Source organism: Rattus norvegicus, chromosome 1, assembly GCF_036323735.1.
Source record: "Rattus norvegicus strain BN/NHsdMcwi chromosome 1, GRCr8, whole genome shotgun sequence".
Taxonomy (NCBI): domain Eukaryota; kingdom Metazoa; phylum Chordata; class Mammalia; order Rodentia; family Muridae; genus Rattus; species Rattus norvegicus.
Window position 1 is genome coordinate 224219845 of NC_086019.1, and position 15469 is coordinate 224235313.

Below are 15469 nucleotides of genomic sequence, written 5' to 3' on the forward strand. Positions count from 1 at the left end.
CAGCAGGTCCCAAGATCTCAGTCTCAGCTTCCTTTCCTACAATAATAGACTCATATCAGATTAAAAAAGAAATCCATTTAGTCAGAATGGTGGTGCTATACCTTTAATCCCAGCAGTTGATAGGCAGAGACTGGTAGATATCTGTGAGGCCAAGGCCAGCCTGGTCTATGTAGATGACTCCAGGTCAGACGGAGCTACGTGTTAAGACCCCATCTTAAAAACAAACAAACAAAAAACAAAAAAATTTTTTGAAACAAGAAAAATGTGTGTGCTTCAATAAATTATGAGTACAATTGATCCAAATTTCACTAAAATAGTCTATGAATTTAGTCTTCACAGTTGTCTTGGTCACTGTTCTACGACTGTGAAGCGATACCAAGACCAAGGTAACTCTTATAAAAGTAAGGAACTTTCAGTTTCAGAGGCTTAGTCCATTATCATTAGGACACTTCCCCCCAACAAGGCCACACTTCCTAATACTTCTAGTCCTATCAAAGAGTTCCACTCCCTGGTGAATAAGTATTCAAAAATATATGTCTATGGGGACAATTCTTGTTTAGGCCACCACAATATGGTCAAGATATATATATATATATATATATATATATATATATATATATATATATATATATATTATATATATTATATATAATATATATAATATTTATAAATATATAAAATATTTCTATTATATAAACCAAATTCAGCTGTACTAGTATCTGTTGAAGGAAATCAGAATAGATTGAAGGACCCTAGGGGCTTTCACCAGGCTTAGACCCTCCCGCCTCCAGGGCAAGGCTAGGCTTGTCGGGGGAAGTGTGTCACTAGGAAGTTTCAAAAGCCATGCCAGGCCCAATCTCTCTGCCTCTCAACTGAGTAGGATTTAGCTCTTAGCTACTACTCCAGGCATGCCACCGCCTTCTGCCATACCCTAATGATAATGGACTAAACCTCTGAAACTGAAAGTCCCTTACTTTTATAAGTGTTACCTTGGTCTTGGTTCCAGCTTCCCACCTCTGGTCGAGGCTAGGCCAAGTTCCATTCTCCATCCACCGGAACATTCTTGAGTAGAAAATTCTTAGACTGTACTGACTGATGCTTGCTAGCCAATAGATTTAAAGGCCACTATGCTTAGTTTAATGGCCAAATAGCTTAGGTCAATAAGTTTGAACTTATTGGTGATGTAACCTTGCTGATGTAACCTGTGTCCCTAAAAAGTATAAAAACTGCTTGTAATAGCCATTTGGGGTCATCCTCTAGTCACTCACCTTGAGGGACTGATTGAGGGTCGACCCGGATGCGCTGGAAAATAAACTTCTTGCTTTTTCATTGATCTGTGTCTTGGTGTCTCACTCTGGCGCAGCTCGAAATAAGTACCACGGACCAAAGGTCGGGGTCTTACAAGATAACCATACTTCTTTTTTCTTTTCTTTTCTTTCTTTCTTTCTTTCTTTCTCTCTTTCTTTCTTTCTTTCTTTCTTTCTTTCTTTCTTTCATTTTTTTTTTTTCGGAGCTGGGGACCGAACCCAGGGCCTTGCGCTTGCTAGGCAAGCGCTCTACCACTGAGCTAAATCCCCAACCCCTTATCCATACTTCTTTAACATAGAAATTATTTGAGCTGGGCTGGAGGCCACCCAGTACTTGAGCAAGAGCGTGTACTGCTTTTGCAACGGACCCGAGTTCAATTCCTAGAACCTTTACGGGCTCACAGTTGCCTATAACCCCAGCTTCAGAGGACCTGACGTTCAGGCATCCACAGGCACTGACATTCACGTGCACACACTTACACATCCATAGGCATACACATATACACCATCAAAAATAAAATAAATGCTTTTAAAAAAAATCACTCGAGCTAAGAGCAATCTCTCTCTGCCTTCACAGAAGCAGGGTATAGGTTTACAGTGAAAACGGAACCCTCCTCCTCACTGCCGCAGGACAGCAGAACATTAATCCCTAAATATACCAGACAAGGCAAGGGTGCAAAGGAATCCGCATGGACGAGCTTTACCAACAGGCTCTGTGTGTTATTTGTCTGTATCCCCATGACTTCCCATCCTAGAAACACAAAACCTTTTCCCTCAGAGACCCAGTGCTGCACACTGTTGCAGATTAGATCGCATTATGTTATCTGGGTTCCCAAAATTACACGAGAATTCTTACGTAAGATACTCAGGGTCCCTCCCTGCCCTCAGTTGGTTCTGATTGGTAAATAAAGTTGCCAGCCAGCCATCCAGGTGGGACTTTGGGATTCACAGACAAGGGGAAGGAGAGAGGAGGGAGGATTTAGAATCGCCATGCTGGGAAAGCAGAAGGACCAGGCCTGAGGGGTGCAGAAGAAAGAGCATAGCAATCATGTAAGAACTGGGGAAGAGTGGCCCCAGGGGGCCCTCGCATCCGGGTTGGGGAAGTCAGTATTGAATATAGGTTTTAATAAGTAATAATTCAGGGATATTGGAAGGGCTGGCTATGTGGAGGTTTGGAGTGACCCAGCCACTGAGCTGTTTAAGGCATATTAAATACAAGGCGCTCTCTCTCTCTCTCTCTCTCTCTCTCTCTCTCTCTCTCTCTCTCTCTCTCTGTGTGTGTGTGTGTGTGTGTGTGTGTGTGTGTGTGTGTGTTTCATTCATTTGACCGGGGCAATTTGAGTAGCATTAATTGCCTACAGCAACAGCACACTTGGCATCTCAGTACCTATCAGGCAGAGACAAGGATCTAGAGTTTGAGAATAGCCTGGGCAGCATAGTAAAAGCTCGCCTCAAAAAAGGCAACAATCACACGTGAATAACAAGCCTCTGTGATGGTTTGAATATGCTTGGTCCAGGGAGGGACACTATTTGGAGGTGTGGCCTTGTTGGAGTAGGGGTGGCCTTGTTGGAGTAGGTGTATCACTGAGGGCATGGGCTTTGAGACCCTTGTCCTAGCTTCCTGGAAGCCAGTCTTCTAGTGGCTTACTGATGAAGATGTAGAACTCTCAGGTCCTCCTGTGCTGTGTCTGCCTGTATGGTACCATGTTTCTGTCTTGATGATGGTGGACTGAACCTCTGAAACTGTAAGGCAGTCCCAATTAAATGTTGGACTTATAAGAGGTGCCTTGATCATGGCATCTGTTCACAGAAGTAAAACCCTAACTGAGACACCTTCTGAAGTCCTTTTCCTTTGTCCTATACTTTTAGAAGACATTTATTGTTGTCTAGTGAAGATTTGCATCAACTGGAAATCTGAGTCACCTCTCTGGAAATGACTTTCCCAGGGATTCCCTTTGGCCTAGAGGGCATTTACATCAGTGTGCCTCCAACTTTTTGTCTTACTTGTTTTGTAGGAGGCCATTCCAAGTAAGGACTCTCAGGGTTGAAGAAAAGCTATCCGTGTCTATACCAGTGTCTATCTGCACCGCCTAAAGTCAACTTTGAAACTTTGAGCCACAAAATATATTTTTACATGATATAATAAAATATTATCTTTTTAATACTAGGGCTTCCGGGAAGCTGTTTATGTCTGCTCTCAAAGGCTAGCCTACAGCTTGAGATTCTCTGCCTCAGCCTCCCGACCTCCGGGCGTACAGCCACGTGCAACTGGCCTAAGTGCTGGACTTTATAGAAAAAGTTTAGGTTTCTAAACTGCCAAGAGCCTTGACATCAGCTGCTCCATTTTGTACGGTCAACAGCAATGGGCGGGACAACCCTCCCTTCACTTCCTGGTAGCTAATGTTATCAGCATGTTGGGTATTAGCAGTTGGGTATGTAGTGTTGTCTCCTTATCTTTTTGTTTGTTTGAGACGAAGTCTCACCCTGCAGCCTTGGCTGTCCTTGAACTGAGAGCTATCCACCCTAGTGCTGGGTTTAACGGTATATACCACCCAGTCTGGCCTGATTTTTCTATTTTTAATTGATGTTTATTTTCTTTCTTTCTTTTTTTTTTTTTTTTTTCCCGGAGCTGGGGACCGAACCCAGGGCCTTGCGCTTGCTAGGCAAGCGCTCTACCACTGAGCTAAATCCCCAACCCCGATGTTTATTTTCTTAATATTAAATTTTGTTTTAGGTCCATTTTAAATTGTTCATTGAAGAAGGACTATCTTTTCCTTTACTAGTTCCCAGTTTACTGTCATGGTGACATTTCTTCCTGAAGAGACAACTCTGCCAGAGGGTCTCCTTCCCTTTAGGTTCCCCTTCTCTCCAGGTTCCCCTCCCTCCAGGGTCCCCTTCCCTGCAAGCAAAGGCCGGGTGCTGCAAGTGCAATTCAGAAGGAGCAATAGAAATATTTTGGATAATGTTTTATGTTTAAAAGCACTAAACTTGACAGCTAAACTCTCTCAACTCTAGATTTGCAAAAGAAATGGTGATTAAGAAGGCTCAGTAATGCATCTCCTGAACTAAATTCATCGGAACACTATTAATGAATATGAAAACTGATCAATCACATGGCCTACGCGTCTGAGTGTCTGCAAGCACTCCCGGCCCCCATTTTTGAAATGAATCGCAATTTTCTTTTCCATACCTACCTATACTAGCACACAGTAAGCATCTGTAGGAACACGTGTCAATAGTTGCATGAAGATGGATCTTGCTGGGCATGGCGGGAGAAAGAGGAAGGCAGATCTCTGTTTAGACCAAGGCCATTTTGGTCTAAACAATAAGTTCACGCCAGCCAGGGCTACATAGTAAACCAAGCCTTAAAGTTAGATGAGAGAGTGTGATAAACACTTAGCATCTGTTTTCCTTCCTTCTTTTTCTTTTTCTTTTGGTTTTTTTGAGACAGGGCTTCTCTGTCTAGCCTTGACTGATCTGGAACTTTATAGACCAGGCTAGCCTTGAACCCACATCCTTCCTATTTTATTTCTCAAAAAACATCTTAAGCCAGGCATGGGGATGCACCCTTACCTTTTTAATCCCAGAAGCAGAAGCAGGCAGATCTCTGAATTCAAGACCAGTCTGGTCTACAGTGGGAGTTCCAGGACAGCCAGGGCTATACAGAGAAACCCCACCTTGAAAAAAAACATACAAAACTTTATTCATCATTTTATTGCAGTTCTCTCACTTCCTTAGAGCATGGACTTGGGGGCATAAAACCCAGCCTGCAGTATCAGGGTCTCCCTTCCGTGTGTGCTTTATCACTCAGGATGAAGAAACTGAAGAAAACTACCATTCTAACATATCAACTATTTGGAATTAGGGATACCTGGAAAACAGCAGTAAAAACATTCTCATTCAGTTATGTTAGTACATGCCTATAATCTCAGCACACAGAAGGCTGAGGCAGAATTGTGAGCTCCAGGCCAGTCTGGAATAGAGACCCTATAACATTGTCACCACCGCAGACAAAGAAAGAAAAAAATAAAGCAACAGCCCACCCTAAACCAGAGGTTTATGCCTCATCCCTCCACACAATGAGCACGATAACAACCATAAGTTATTACATTCTTAGTTTCTCAGGTCTGTGTAGTTCATGATGGCCTCAGTATCTGACTCCTGGAATTATAGGTATGTACCACTGAGAGTTTTGAGATAGGGAGAGACAAGGAGAAGGGAGGAAGATGGAGGAAAAGAAGGATGACCCACATTCTCCAGGCTTTAGATAGCCACAGGTAGCTATGAATATCATAGAAGGGATGGATTAATTCAGGACAATTTGTCCAATCTAGGTGGGCAGCTTATATCAATACCGATTGGCTCTTAGTTCATTGTGCGGGCCTTTTGTGGGTTGAGAATTTACTGATATAAATGACTGATAAATTACAAGCCTCTAGAGGTTTGATTTTACTGGGTTGTGGGGATTTGTGACAGCTAGCCACAGGGGGGCAGATGGCAAGGAATGTGCCCAGAATCCCAGCAGGGGAACTTCAAGTTGGGTGGTCGCTGCCTGGGGACCATGGAGACCCTGGAGGCTGGCAGACGGTGCTAACTGGTATTAACGTGGGATGATTTTTAATATTTCATGCAACACGCCACCATGCCTGGCTCACTTTTAATATTGCCAGGGAATCTGTTAACTAGTTTCCTTTTTCTGTTTTTAAAATTTATTTATTCACTTTACATCCCAATATCAGTGCCTCCTCCCTAGCTCCCCTACCCCCTCACACAGATCCTTCTATTAAGTGGTTTCCATACATCAGCAGGAAGCAGGATCTGCATTCAAATTCGGGTTTGTCTAGGGCTAGCGTGAGCTCACAGCCACAGTTGTTTAACCTTTTCTAAATACTTCTGTTAGACTGTTTACTGTTTCCTATGGGGCCTGGTGTTACAGTCCATAGTCCTTAATTCCCTAGCACCCTTGCAGTGTGCTTTCTTCTTTCAATAAATACTTGTTTTATGCTGATCCGAAGGTAGTGAGTTATCTCATTTGGTTGTTCGCAGTCAGTTACAAATACCTCTTTTGTGTTAGTGTGCTAGAGTCAAGGAAATGAAACTTTTCCAAGAATGTCCCCTTTGTGCCAGTATAGAGAAAACATTCTTGAGATCAGCTGAACATTCTCAGAGTTACATACTAGGGGGGAAAAGAGGCTGCAAAGACTGGGCGGAATTTTATTCAGAATCGTGGAGGAAAATAGAACAACTTAAGTTATTTTGTGAGCAACGCTTCTTTCAGCAAAGCCTAAACTGAAAAGCTGAAAAAGCTACAATTAAAGGTTGGGCCACGGGTGAGGGCGGGGCCACAGCGGCAAGGGCGGGGCCTCAACTGCAGGGGTTGTACCGGGGACGAGGTTGGTCGCCTCCACAACGACGCTAAGATGGGCGAGGCTTCTAGACGGAGCCGCAACGGCGGGGGCGGGGCTAGCCTGACTGAGCAACGGAAGCCGAGCAGGCCGGTCGCCTGGGCCGCAGATCCGTGCGTTCTCTGCGGTTGTCGCAATTCCGACCGAGAGACCTCTGGGTTCTTGGCGGCTGGCGGCTGTCCTGCCGGCAGGCACCGGTAGCGGCGGGTGTCCCGCTCCGCCGGCCCAGCTCCTGCGGAATCCCCGGCTGGTCCGGGCCGGAGTGCCGCACTCACGGCGGCTCCGTCGCAGGCACGGAGCGAGGAGCAGCCCGCGTCCTCCGAGGTCAGCGTCATGAGGAGCCTGCCGTTCTTCTGCCGAGGTCAGGTGGTGCGTGGCTTCGGCCGCGGCTCCAAGCAACTGGGCATCCCCACAGGTGAGCGCGTCGCGAGGCCGTGGAGCTCTGGGCCGTAGGCAGGGAACCCGGTAGCCTGGCTCCTGCTGCTAGCGACGAGCTGCGGAGCCCTGTCTTGGAAGGTACTGCAGGTTCAATTGGCCGAACTCTCAAGGTGTTGAAAGTTCTATTCTTCTGATGTTACTCTGTAGTGTTCAGTGACAACACGGGTAGTTCTAGGAGCCAACGTTTATTTAGTCTATGTAGATTTTAGTAATCAAAACTTGATTGCCCACACTTAAAAATGATATCTTGAGATGATCCTTGACTTACTAAATCAACCTTTGTATTTGGGATTTGGGGTTGTGTATTTTGAAAATAAGGATCTTTTTAAGTGAGTCAGCCCACTTAGGAGCATTACTAGGAAAGAGCAGGGACTTTTTGTTTGTGTTAAAATACAAATAGATGGGGGGTCTCGCTCCGTTTCCCAGGCTTCCGCCTACTTTCTGAAGCTCTGGGACTAGCCTCCTGAGTGGGATTAGATGGGTGATTTCCAATGAACCTCCGCGTTTATTTTGTGTCTTTGTTTCCACTTGGGCATTTTCGTGTGGCTTTTTTTTTTTTTTTTTGAGAGATTCATACACTTGTTTCTCATTTCTAACTTGAGCTGTCTGAAGAGAAGAAATTCAAGTCAGAATGTGGAGGGTTGGAGTGGTAGTCTTAGAAAAAAAGATCTCGGTAGTGTAATGATTGAGGCTAACCTTTTAATGTGCTTTTAATCAATATTTAATGTGATGCTTGTAGCAATGAATATCTATTTACTTTTCTTTAGCCAATTTTCCTGAACAAGTAGTAGACAATCTTCCAGCTGATGTGTCCACTGGCATCTATTACGGCTGGGCCAGCGTTGGGAGTGGAGAGGTCCATAAAATGGTGGTGAGCATAGGATGGAATCCATACTACAAGAATGTGAAGAAGTCCATGGTAAGAGTCACATCTTGCTCTTTTGTTTGTTTGTTTGTTTGGGTTTTTTTTTTTTTTTTCTGGAGCTGAGGACCAAACCCAGGGCCTTGCACTTACTAGGCAAGCGCTCTACCACTGAGCTAAATCCCCAACCCCACATCTTGCTCTTTTAAATGCACTCAGGACTCCTCCTCAGCTTACTTTAAGGGTTTCTAAGTATTGCCAGAGGAGGTGGCATACTTCGTAGGCTGAGAGAGAGAGTTCGGGAACAGACTGGGTGTGGTGTCACACACCTTTAATCTCAGCACTTGGGTTGTAGAGATCGATGGATTTCTGAGTTCAAGGCCACACTGGTATATATAGTTCTAGGATAGTCAAGACTAGGAGAGAGATCCTAATCCATCAGACAAACAACAGGGGAAAAAAGTAGCCTGGTCCATATACTATCCTACACTTCCACTCATATCCTCCACCCACCCACCCCCACTCCACAAGCATTTATTTACTTTTATTTCAATGGAATATTTTCCCCCATGTTTTTACTCTGTTTCTTTGAATAAAGAGTCTCATAAGGAGTATATGGTTGGATTAGGTTTTTGTAATAACCTCTCTGCTTTTTGATGGACAACTGTAGTCCATTTAAATTAAATATTTTTGTGTCTATGTGAATGTGCACATGAGCTCAGGTGCCCATGGAGACCAGAAAGGTTGGATCCACTGGAGCTGGAGTTGACCTGAGCTGTCTAGCTTGGATGTTGGGAACCAAACTCGGGTCCTTATGTGCTGTTAACTGCTGAGCAGTCACCTCAGCCCTCCATTTTGATTTAAAGTGACTGCTGCAACCACACTGTTGGACATGACTGTCATCAGTCCCCAGTGCAGGAGGATGAGGAATATCACCAGGATTGTACTGTGAGATCCTATCTCAAAATAGAGTGATTGACAGAAAGAAGGACTTTGTTTTCAGTATGTCCTAAAAGTGGGCATTTCCACATCCCTCAAAATTACCTGTTTTACTCGGTCGTTTTTCTGTTGACACAGGAAAACTGTGGCTCACACTTTTGAGTCTCCTACACGAGCCTCCCTTGCGCTAGATGACAGTTGTGTTACTGTGTAACCTTACCTGGCTTGGAACTTTCAGAGATCCACCCACCTGCCTCTGCCCCTGTCTCCACCTGCACCTCTCTCTCCAGCCTGGGATTAAGGCATGTGCCATCACGCTTGTTTAAGGTCTTCCTATTTCAGCCTTCCAAGTACCAGGATTACAAGCATGGGCCACTGAACAGACTCAAAAGTGTGGCTCTTTAAAAAGCCTTTCTTTGCATCATTGATTGCCTTAAGATACACTGCTTACTGTGGTGTGGTTTAACCTCATCCTTGTTCTCTCCTCTTTTTTCTTTCTTCCCCACGTTGCTGGGAACTGAACTAGGCTTCATATCCAGCAGTGCAGAGTACTAGGTCAGCTTTCCACTTAGCCCGCCTCCTGGCCCCTCTCTCTAAATCACCTTGAGGGTATAGTCTTTTTTTCTGCCCTCCTTTCCCCCAGAGCTTACATACTTGTTGGATTTGGGTTAATCTTTTATAGCTCAAGTGTAGAGAAAAAGCAGAGTTAGTGGTAGAGTTTTATTTTATGGTCTTGCTTATAACCCCGGCTGACCTTGAACTCCTGAACCATCTTCTGCCTCCTGAGTGCCAGCCAGGCCTGTGCTAAACTTTTAACTTTGAGGAGTTAATAAGAGAGAAGCGTGTCACGGAAAACTGCAGAGTAAAAATGCTGATGTAACAGATCAGTCGTTCTCAAGCTCCCTAATGCTGTGACCCTTTAATACAGTTCCTCATGTTTTGGTGACACCCAACCATAAAAGTATTTTCATTGTTACTCCATAACTATAATTTTGCTATGGTTATGAATCATAATGTAAATATTTTTGGAGATAGAGGTTTGCCAAGGGGACAAGCCCCCAGGCTGAGAACTGCTGTAATAGATATAGTAATGACCATGAACTCCTACAGAGTTCAAATCCCCTACAGTTGTGTTGATTATTAGTGAGCTGAACATTGTTGGAGAGATAAGAAAAAGTTTAAATGAGAACACTCACCTGTTATTATGTGGGAAGAGGAAAGAAAAGAGGGAGAGGTTATTTCATTTCCTTTGTAAGCTACTCAGATAACAGAAATAATAATATCAAGCCCATTTCTGGACTTCATGCCTTGAATTCTTCTGATAGAAACTCAGTTGCCCATGATCAGGGTGCTCATGCAGTTCAGGGCAGGCTGTTTACTTTTAATATTGTTATTTGTCCATATCAGCCATCTGTGAGGAATGAATTGCCCTAATAGTTTTATCCTATTAATTTTAATACAGCCAAGATGATTTTCTTTTATAGCTAGTGTTTTTAATAACCTAATTGGGGATCAAACTCAGATCTAGATTGGTGCCAACCACCTCTACCCACAGCCATCTCACCTGTTTTTAAGAAAGGTTCTCCATAGCTCAATCTTGCCGAGCTCCTAAGTGCTGGGATTGCAGGAGCTGATGTCTGTCCTTGGGCCCTTGAGCATCTGACTCATAGGATTATAACACCTCTTCCCAAGTGAGCCTGAGACCTTGCCCAAACCTAACAAGTCCAGCTGCATCCAAGTGCCCCCCCCCCCTTTTTTTTTATTTGAGATGGCTTCAGTAAATTACATAGGCTGGCCGTGAATTTGCTCTGGAACCCAAACAGGGAAGATCCTCTTACCACAGCCTCTCAAGACGCTGGAATCAAGAGTGCAGTGCAGAGTGGAGTGCAGGCTAGTGCAGACCTGATTCTTTTTAAATTTTTTTTAAAAAATCTATTTATTTTATTTATATGAGTACACTGTAGCTGTTTTCAGACACACCAGAAGAGGGCATCGGATTCCATTACAGATGGTTGTGAGTCGCCATGTGGTTGATGGGAATTAAACGCAGGACCTCTGGAAGAGCAGTCTGTGCTCTTAACCACTGAACCATCTCTCCAGCCCCAGGGCTGATTCTTAGTGTAAATTCCCCAGTTGTCTTTTCAGGTTTCCCTGGATACGTTTGGTTTGACCACATCTGTTTTAGAGAAGCTTGGTTTTTATGTTGCTCTTGTTTTTAAGGGTCTCTTTGAAATGCGGATATAAAAGAGAATGTGTGCCAAGGACTTCCCTCTAAATTGAGAAGATGGGCAAGAAGTGTAGCCACTGAGGCTCCTTTGTTAGCCATAGCTAAAGGCTTGAAGCAGCCTGGAGGTGCAGTCTCTGTCTCAGTCCCCAGGAGGCAGGAGCTAGGGGAGCTCAAGGCCACCCTGGGCTGCAACCATGGCTGCCTGCAAAGGCCCAGGGTATTTATAGTGTGTAGGTCTTTGGAATGCTTACCCAGTGAATGAAAGACTGTGAGTTTAATCCCCAGAGGGGAAGGAGGAAAGAATTGAAACCAACTGGATTAACTTCGGGGTTTTGTTTTTTTGTTCTGTTTTGTTTTTGTTTTTTTCAACATAGGTTTTCTCTGTGGTGTAGCCCTCACAGGAACTCACTCTAGACCTCTAGATCTTGGGAGTCAAACCTGGGTCTTCTGGAAGAGGATCCTTTTAACTGGTTATTATTGAGCCATCTCTACACAGTCCCATCCCACCCCACCCAACTGTTGTAATCCTTTTCAACAATTTTGTCTGTAGGAAACCCATATCATCCATACCTTCAAAGAGGACTTTTATGGGGAGATTCTCAATGTGGCCATTGTTGGCTACCTCAGACCTGAAAAGAACTTTGATTCTTTAGGTAAGAGTTTATATTAATCTTCAATACTATTGGAACTACTACTGGGTAGGTACGATGACAGGCATATATTTGAGCACCTTTAATGCATGTTAGGCACTATTTTAAATATACAATTTAATCTCTCACCCTCAGTAGCCATGTGGGGTGTTGTCATGCCCATCTTGTTGATAAGGAAGTTGCCACACAGAGAGACTAAGTCAGTTGGCTTAGTCTGTCTTCTGTTGTTCTGACCTAGTGCCAGGTGTGTTTGTGATTCATAGTTCTGGAGTCAAGAGCACGATAGGAGCATGCGTATGGTACTTGGTAAGGGCCTTTTTGCTGCCTCTGTGGGTAGGCATCACAGGGTAGGGCGAAGAGAGCTAAGAAGAGCTCACTCTTGTATCAAAGCCATTCTCTATACTCAGGATTCCATTCTGCCCTCCTGGCCTACTGCCCAAAGCTTCCATTCCCAAATACCTTCAACCTTAAGGACTTAGTTTCTAGTACCTGAGTTCCAGGAGACACCCAGGTCATAAGTAGTGAGTGGTGGCACCTGGCATCTGACCCTGCAAGGCTGTATGGGCAGTAGGTGCTGGAAGTGTAAGAAACAGTAATTAGAAATGTGCTTTCAGTGTCTTCAGGTGCCTGTTGATGTAGTGTGACAATTAAACCTTGAGATGTGAGGGGTCTCTTTACAAGAGACACTTTATGTAACACTGCTTTCCCTGGAGAAAAAGACAGTAGCAATATTGACTGAGTCCCTGTCTTTTCCGAGAGCTATGGCTATTGTGCTGAGTCTGTGTTTTTAGGAGGGGCTGAGCAAAGGAGTAGTAACACGTATTATTAGACATTTATCTTCTTTCTTTTTTTCCAGAGTCACTTATTTCTGCGATTCAAGGTGATATTGAAGAAGCTAAAAAACAACTGGATTTACCAGAACATTTGAAACTCAAAGATGACAATTTCTTCCAAGTTTCTAAAAGCAAAATTATGAATGGCCACTGATGAAAAGTCTCGTACCTGTCCACCCACTAGTGTCTTAGTGCTTCTGATACAGTCTCATCTTGATCATAGTTTAAATCAAGTGTTTCCTTGTAGCTGTCAAGAGGTCTCCAGCAGTTAACTCCATCATGTTGCATAGAAAAAGATTCATTCAGAAATCAAGGCTTTAAATGTAATGTGTTGATTAAAATGTAGCACTAGAAAGCTAGTGTCTTGTAATGAAAATAAAGTCTGTGAGTGTGGGTGGAAAAGCAAGTTACTAAGGAAAATGAGGACTGGCCATAGTTCCTGTGACCATGTGTGCTGGCACTGGCAAGCCTGACAAGCATGTACTGCTGAATAGACGCCTTCCAGGAAACGCACCACTTACACAGCTTAGCCAAGGAGGGAAATCTAGAGTTACTTTTATTATTTTGTGCATTAATATATTTTTACAGTCCTTCAAACTTTCATGAGCCGTGAGTCACTCATTCCTTATGCGGTCACTTCCTGGTAGTGTCCTAATGCTCTGTGTGGAGTTAACTTCAGGTTGAAGTGCCCTTGATGGCCCCGCACCAGGGCTTTTCTGCACAGTACTGAGGATCCAACCCAGTGCCTTACATGGTAGGCAAGTGTGACCACTGAGCAAGGCTCCTGGCCCCCTTTACTTTTTTAAGCCATATGACGTCTCTGTGTCGCCTTTTTGAAGAATAGATGTTTTTGCTCTTTTTATGACTTTGGTTTATTTTCTTCCCATTTGGCATATCCGACAACCATGTGGCGTAGAGACTGCTTGTGGGTGTGCCGTTCTGCTCAAAACTAAGTGGTGGTCAGGTGCAAGTATGCTTTGTGTTTTAAGAAAAATAAAAGAAGCTGTATTTATAGACTTGCTTGGAATTGAAACGGACCCAGCCAGTTCCTACCCAACCCAGCTCTGTCTTTTTTTTTTTTTTTTTTAAAAACAGTGTGGTCTTATGTTTTCAAAGTAAAAATAGTTCTCTATGACCAAGTACTTAAATATAATTTAATACTCATCTAAAGCCTTTGCAGCTTCAGAAGTGGAGAAAGTTTTAGCCGCGTATCTTTATATCTCCTGGTTTCTCACTGAATTGGCTTGAGTTGCCTATGCTGGCAGAAGGTTGACATTGGGCGACCAATTGCTTTGGGCTCATCAGTGCGTTGAATTAGTTGTTGAATGGCGAGAGATTTGCTGGGGCAGCCCTGTGAATGTGTTCTATGACTGAGCAACCTCCTTAGCCTTCAAAATAGAATTTTTGATGTTGGAAATTCCATACTAAAAGGAAGCCTTAAGTAAGAATAGCTTGTTAATTATGTCCTCATTAAGTAATGTTCATGGCTAATGTCACATTGTTAACAGTTGTTACTTTGGAATTATATGGCATGTGGTTTAGGGCTTAGTTAATTCTCTAGACTTCAAAAACTGTATTATTGATGTATTATAAGAAATTACAGTACCACTTTGATTAGTCTGAATGTTTGCAGACCTTGGAATAAAGTTTGACTGTTATTTTTTTCCTTTTCCCCTGTCAGCTCGAATCCTGTATCTGTTTCAGATTTACTGGCTGATTGTTACTCTAAGGTGTAATTATGATCCTGAATAGACCTTCCAAGTATAGTGCTCATGTGACTTAAGCTTTGCCTTCAAGGACTTCCTTTCAGTCCCTCCACTCCAAGGATCTTTCCTCTGTTTAAGAGACCTTACAAGGTCTCTGTGTACCTGGCTAGCCTTGAAAGTACAGAGATCCACCTGTGTCTTCCTTCTGAATCTTGGTATTAAAAGTGGGCATGGAGCTTGGCCAAGACCCCTACCCCTTTTAAAATCCCTGTAGCAAGGTGACTTTACATGGAAAGGATTCAGAGGATATCACTACTCAAAAAGTCAACTCTTAAGAAGGTTCCCATTAGGAGTTAAAGGAGCCAGACAAGTCTGACTCCCTGTCTTGTCTGACTCCCTGTATAATCCTCAAGACTGTTTTGTAACTGTTTGTGCCACCAACCCCACACATTGCTGAAGGGCATTCTTGCCTATTTTTCAGCACTCATCTGAGCTCTGAGATAGCTTGGCAGCTTGCAGGTAGGGACTTAGGATGTCACAGGGATGGGCAAGAACCGGTAGCTTGGAAGTTACAAGGACAAAGTCTTCCTGTTCCGATGAAATTGCTGTTGTCTTCTAGTTCCCCTTGTACTTGGGACAGATGTGAGACTGATAGAGGAAAATCAAGTTTCATCTTTAGACTGAGCTAGGAAACAAGTCAGACCTGTCAAAGAGGATGTGATCTGATCATAAGGAAGAAACACTGGATGGAGATGGCAGAGAGTCAAGAGTTCCTGCAAGGACTAATGAGTGTATAGGGAAATTAGCATAGCCATGCTATGTAAAGGTTGGGGCATGCCAGGTACAGTAGCATGCTCCTGGAGCTCTAGTGAGGCTGAAGCAAGGGCACTTCAGCCCTGAAGATTGAGGAGACCAGCCTGATCAGCCTAGATCATCTTTAAAAAAGGGGGAGGGGCCAGGCTAGGTGTGTGTGTAGTTCAGGGGTAGCAGCTGTATTTAGCATGTGTGAAGCCCTGGTTTGAATCCTCAGCACCAAACCCAAAGCAAGAATAAAAAGTAACCTGTGATTTATAGTGTGTTCAGAAAGTTGGGAAACAGGATG

At 43.7% G+C, this 15469-nt stretch overlaps 1 protein-coding gene across 2 annotated transcripts; it reads left to right on the forward strand.

Annotated features, from left to right (window-relative positions):
- Positions 1-6787: 6787 nt before the first annotated feature.
- Rfk (riboflavin kinase) lies at positions 6788-14341 on the forward strand. Of its 2 annotated transcripts, none has more exons than NM_001014106.1 (4): positions 6788-7127; positions 7918-8069; positions 11729-11831; positions 12685-14300. In NM_001014106.1, exons 1-4 carry the CDS (start codon positions 7046-7048, stop codon positions 12813-12815), a joined length of 468 nt encoding a protein of 155 aa, NP_001014128.1. In that variant the 5' UTR covers positions 6788-7045; the 3' UTR covers positions 12816-14300. The 2 variants fall into 2 exon arrangements, with proteins under 2 accessions (NP_001014128.1, XP_038943862.1); XM_039087934.2 differs by lacking the exon at positions 6788-7127 and adding an exon at positions 7292-7479 and having other exon boundaries at positions 12685-14341.
- Positions 14342-15469: the final 1128 nt, after the last annotated feature.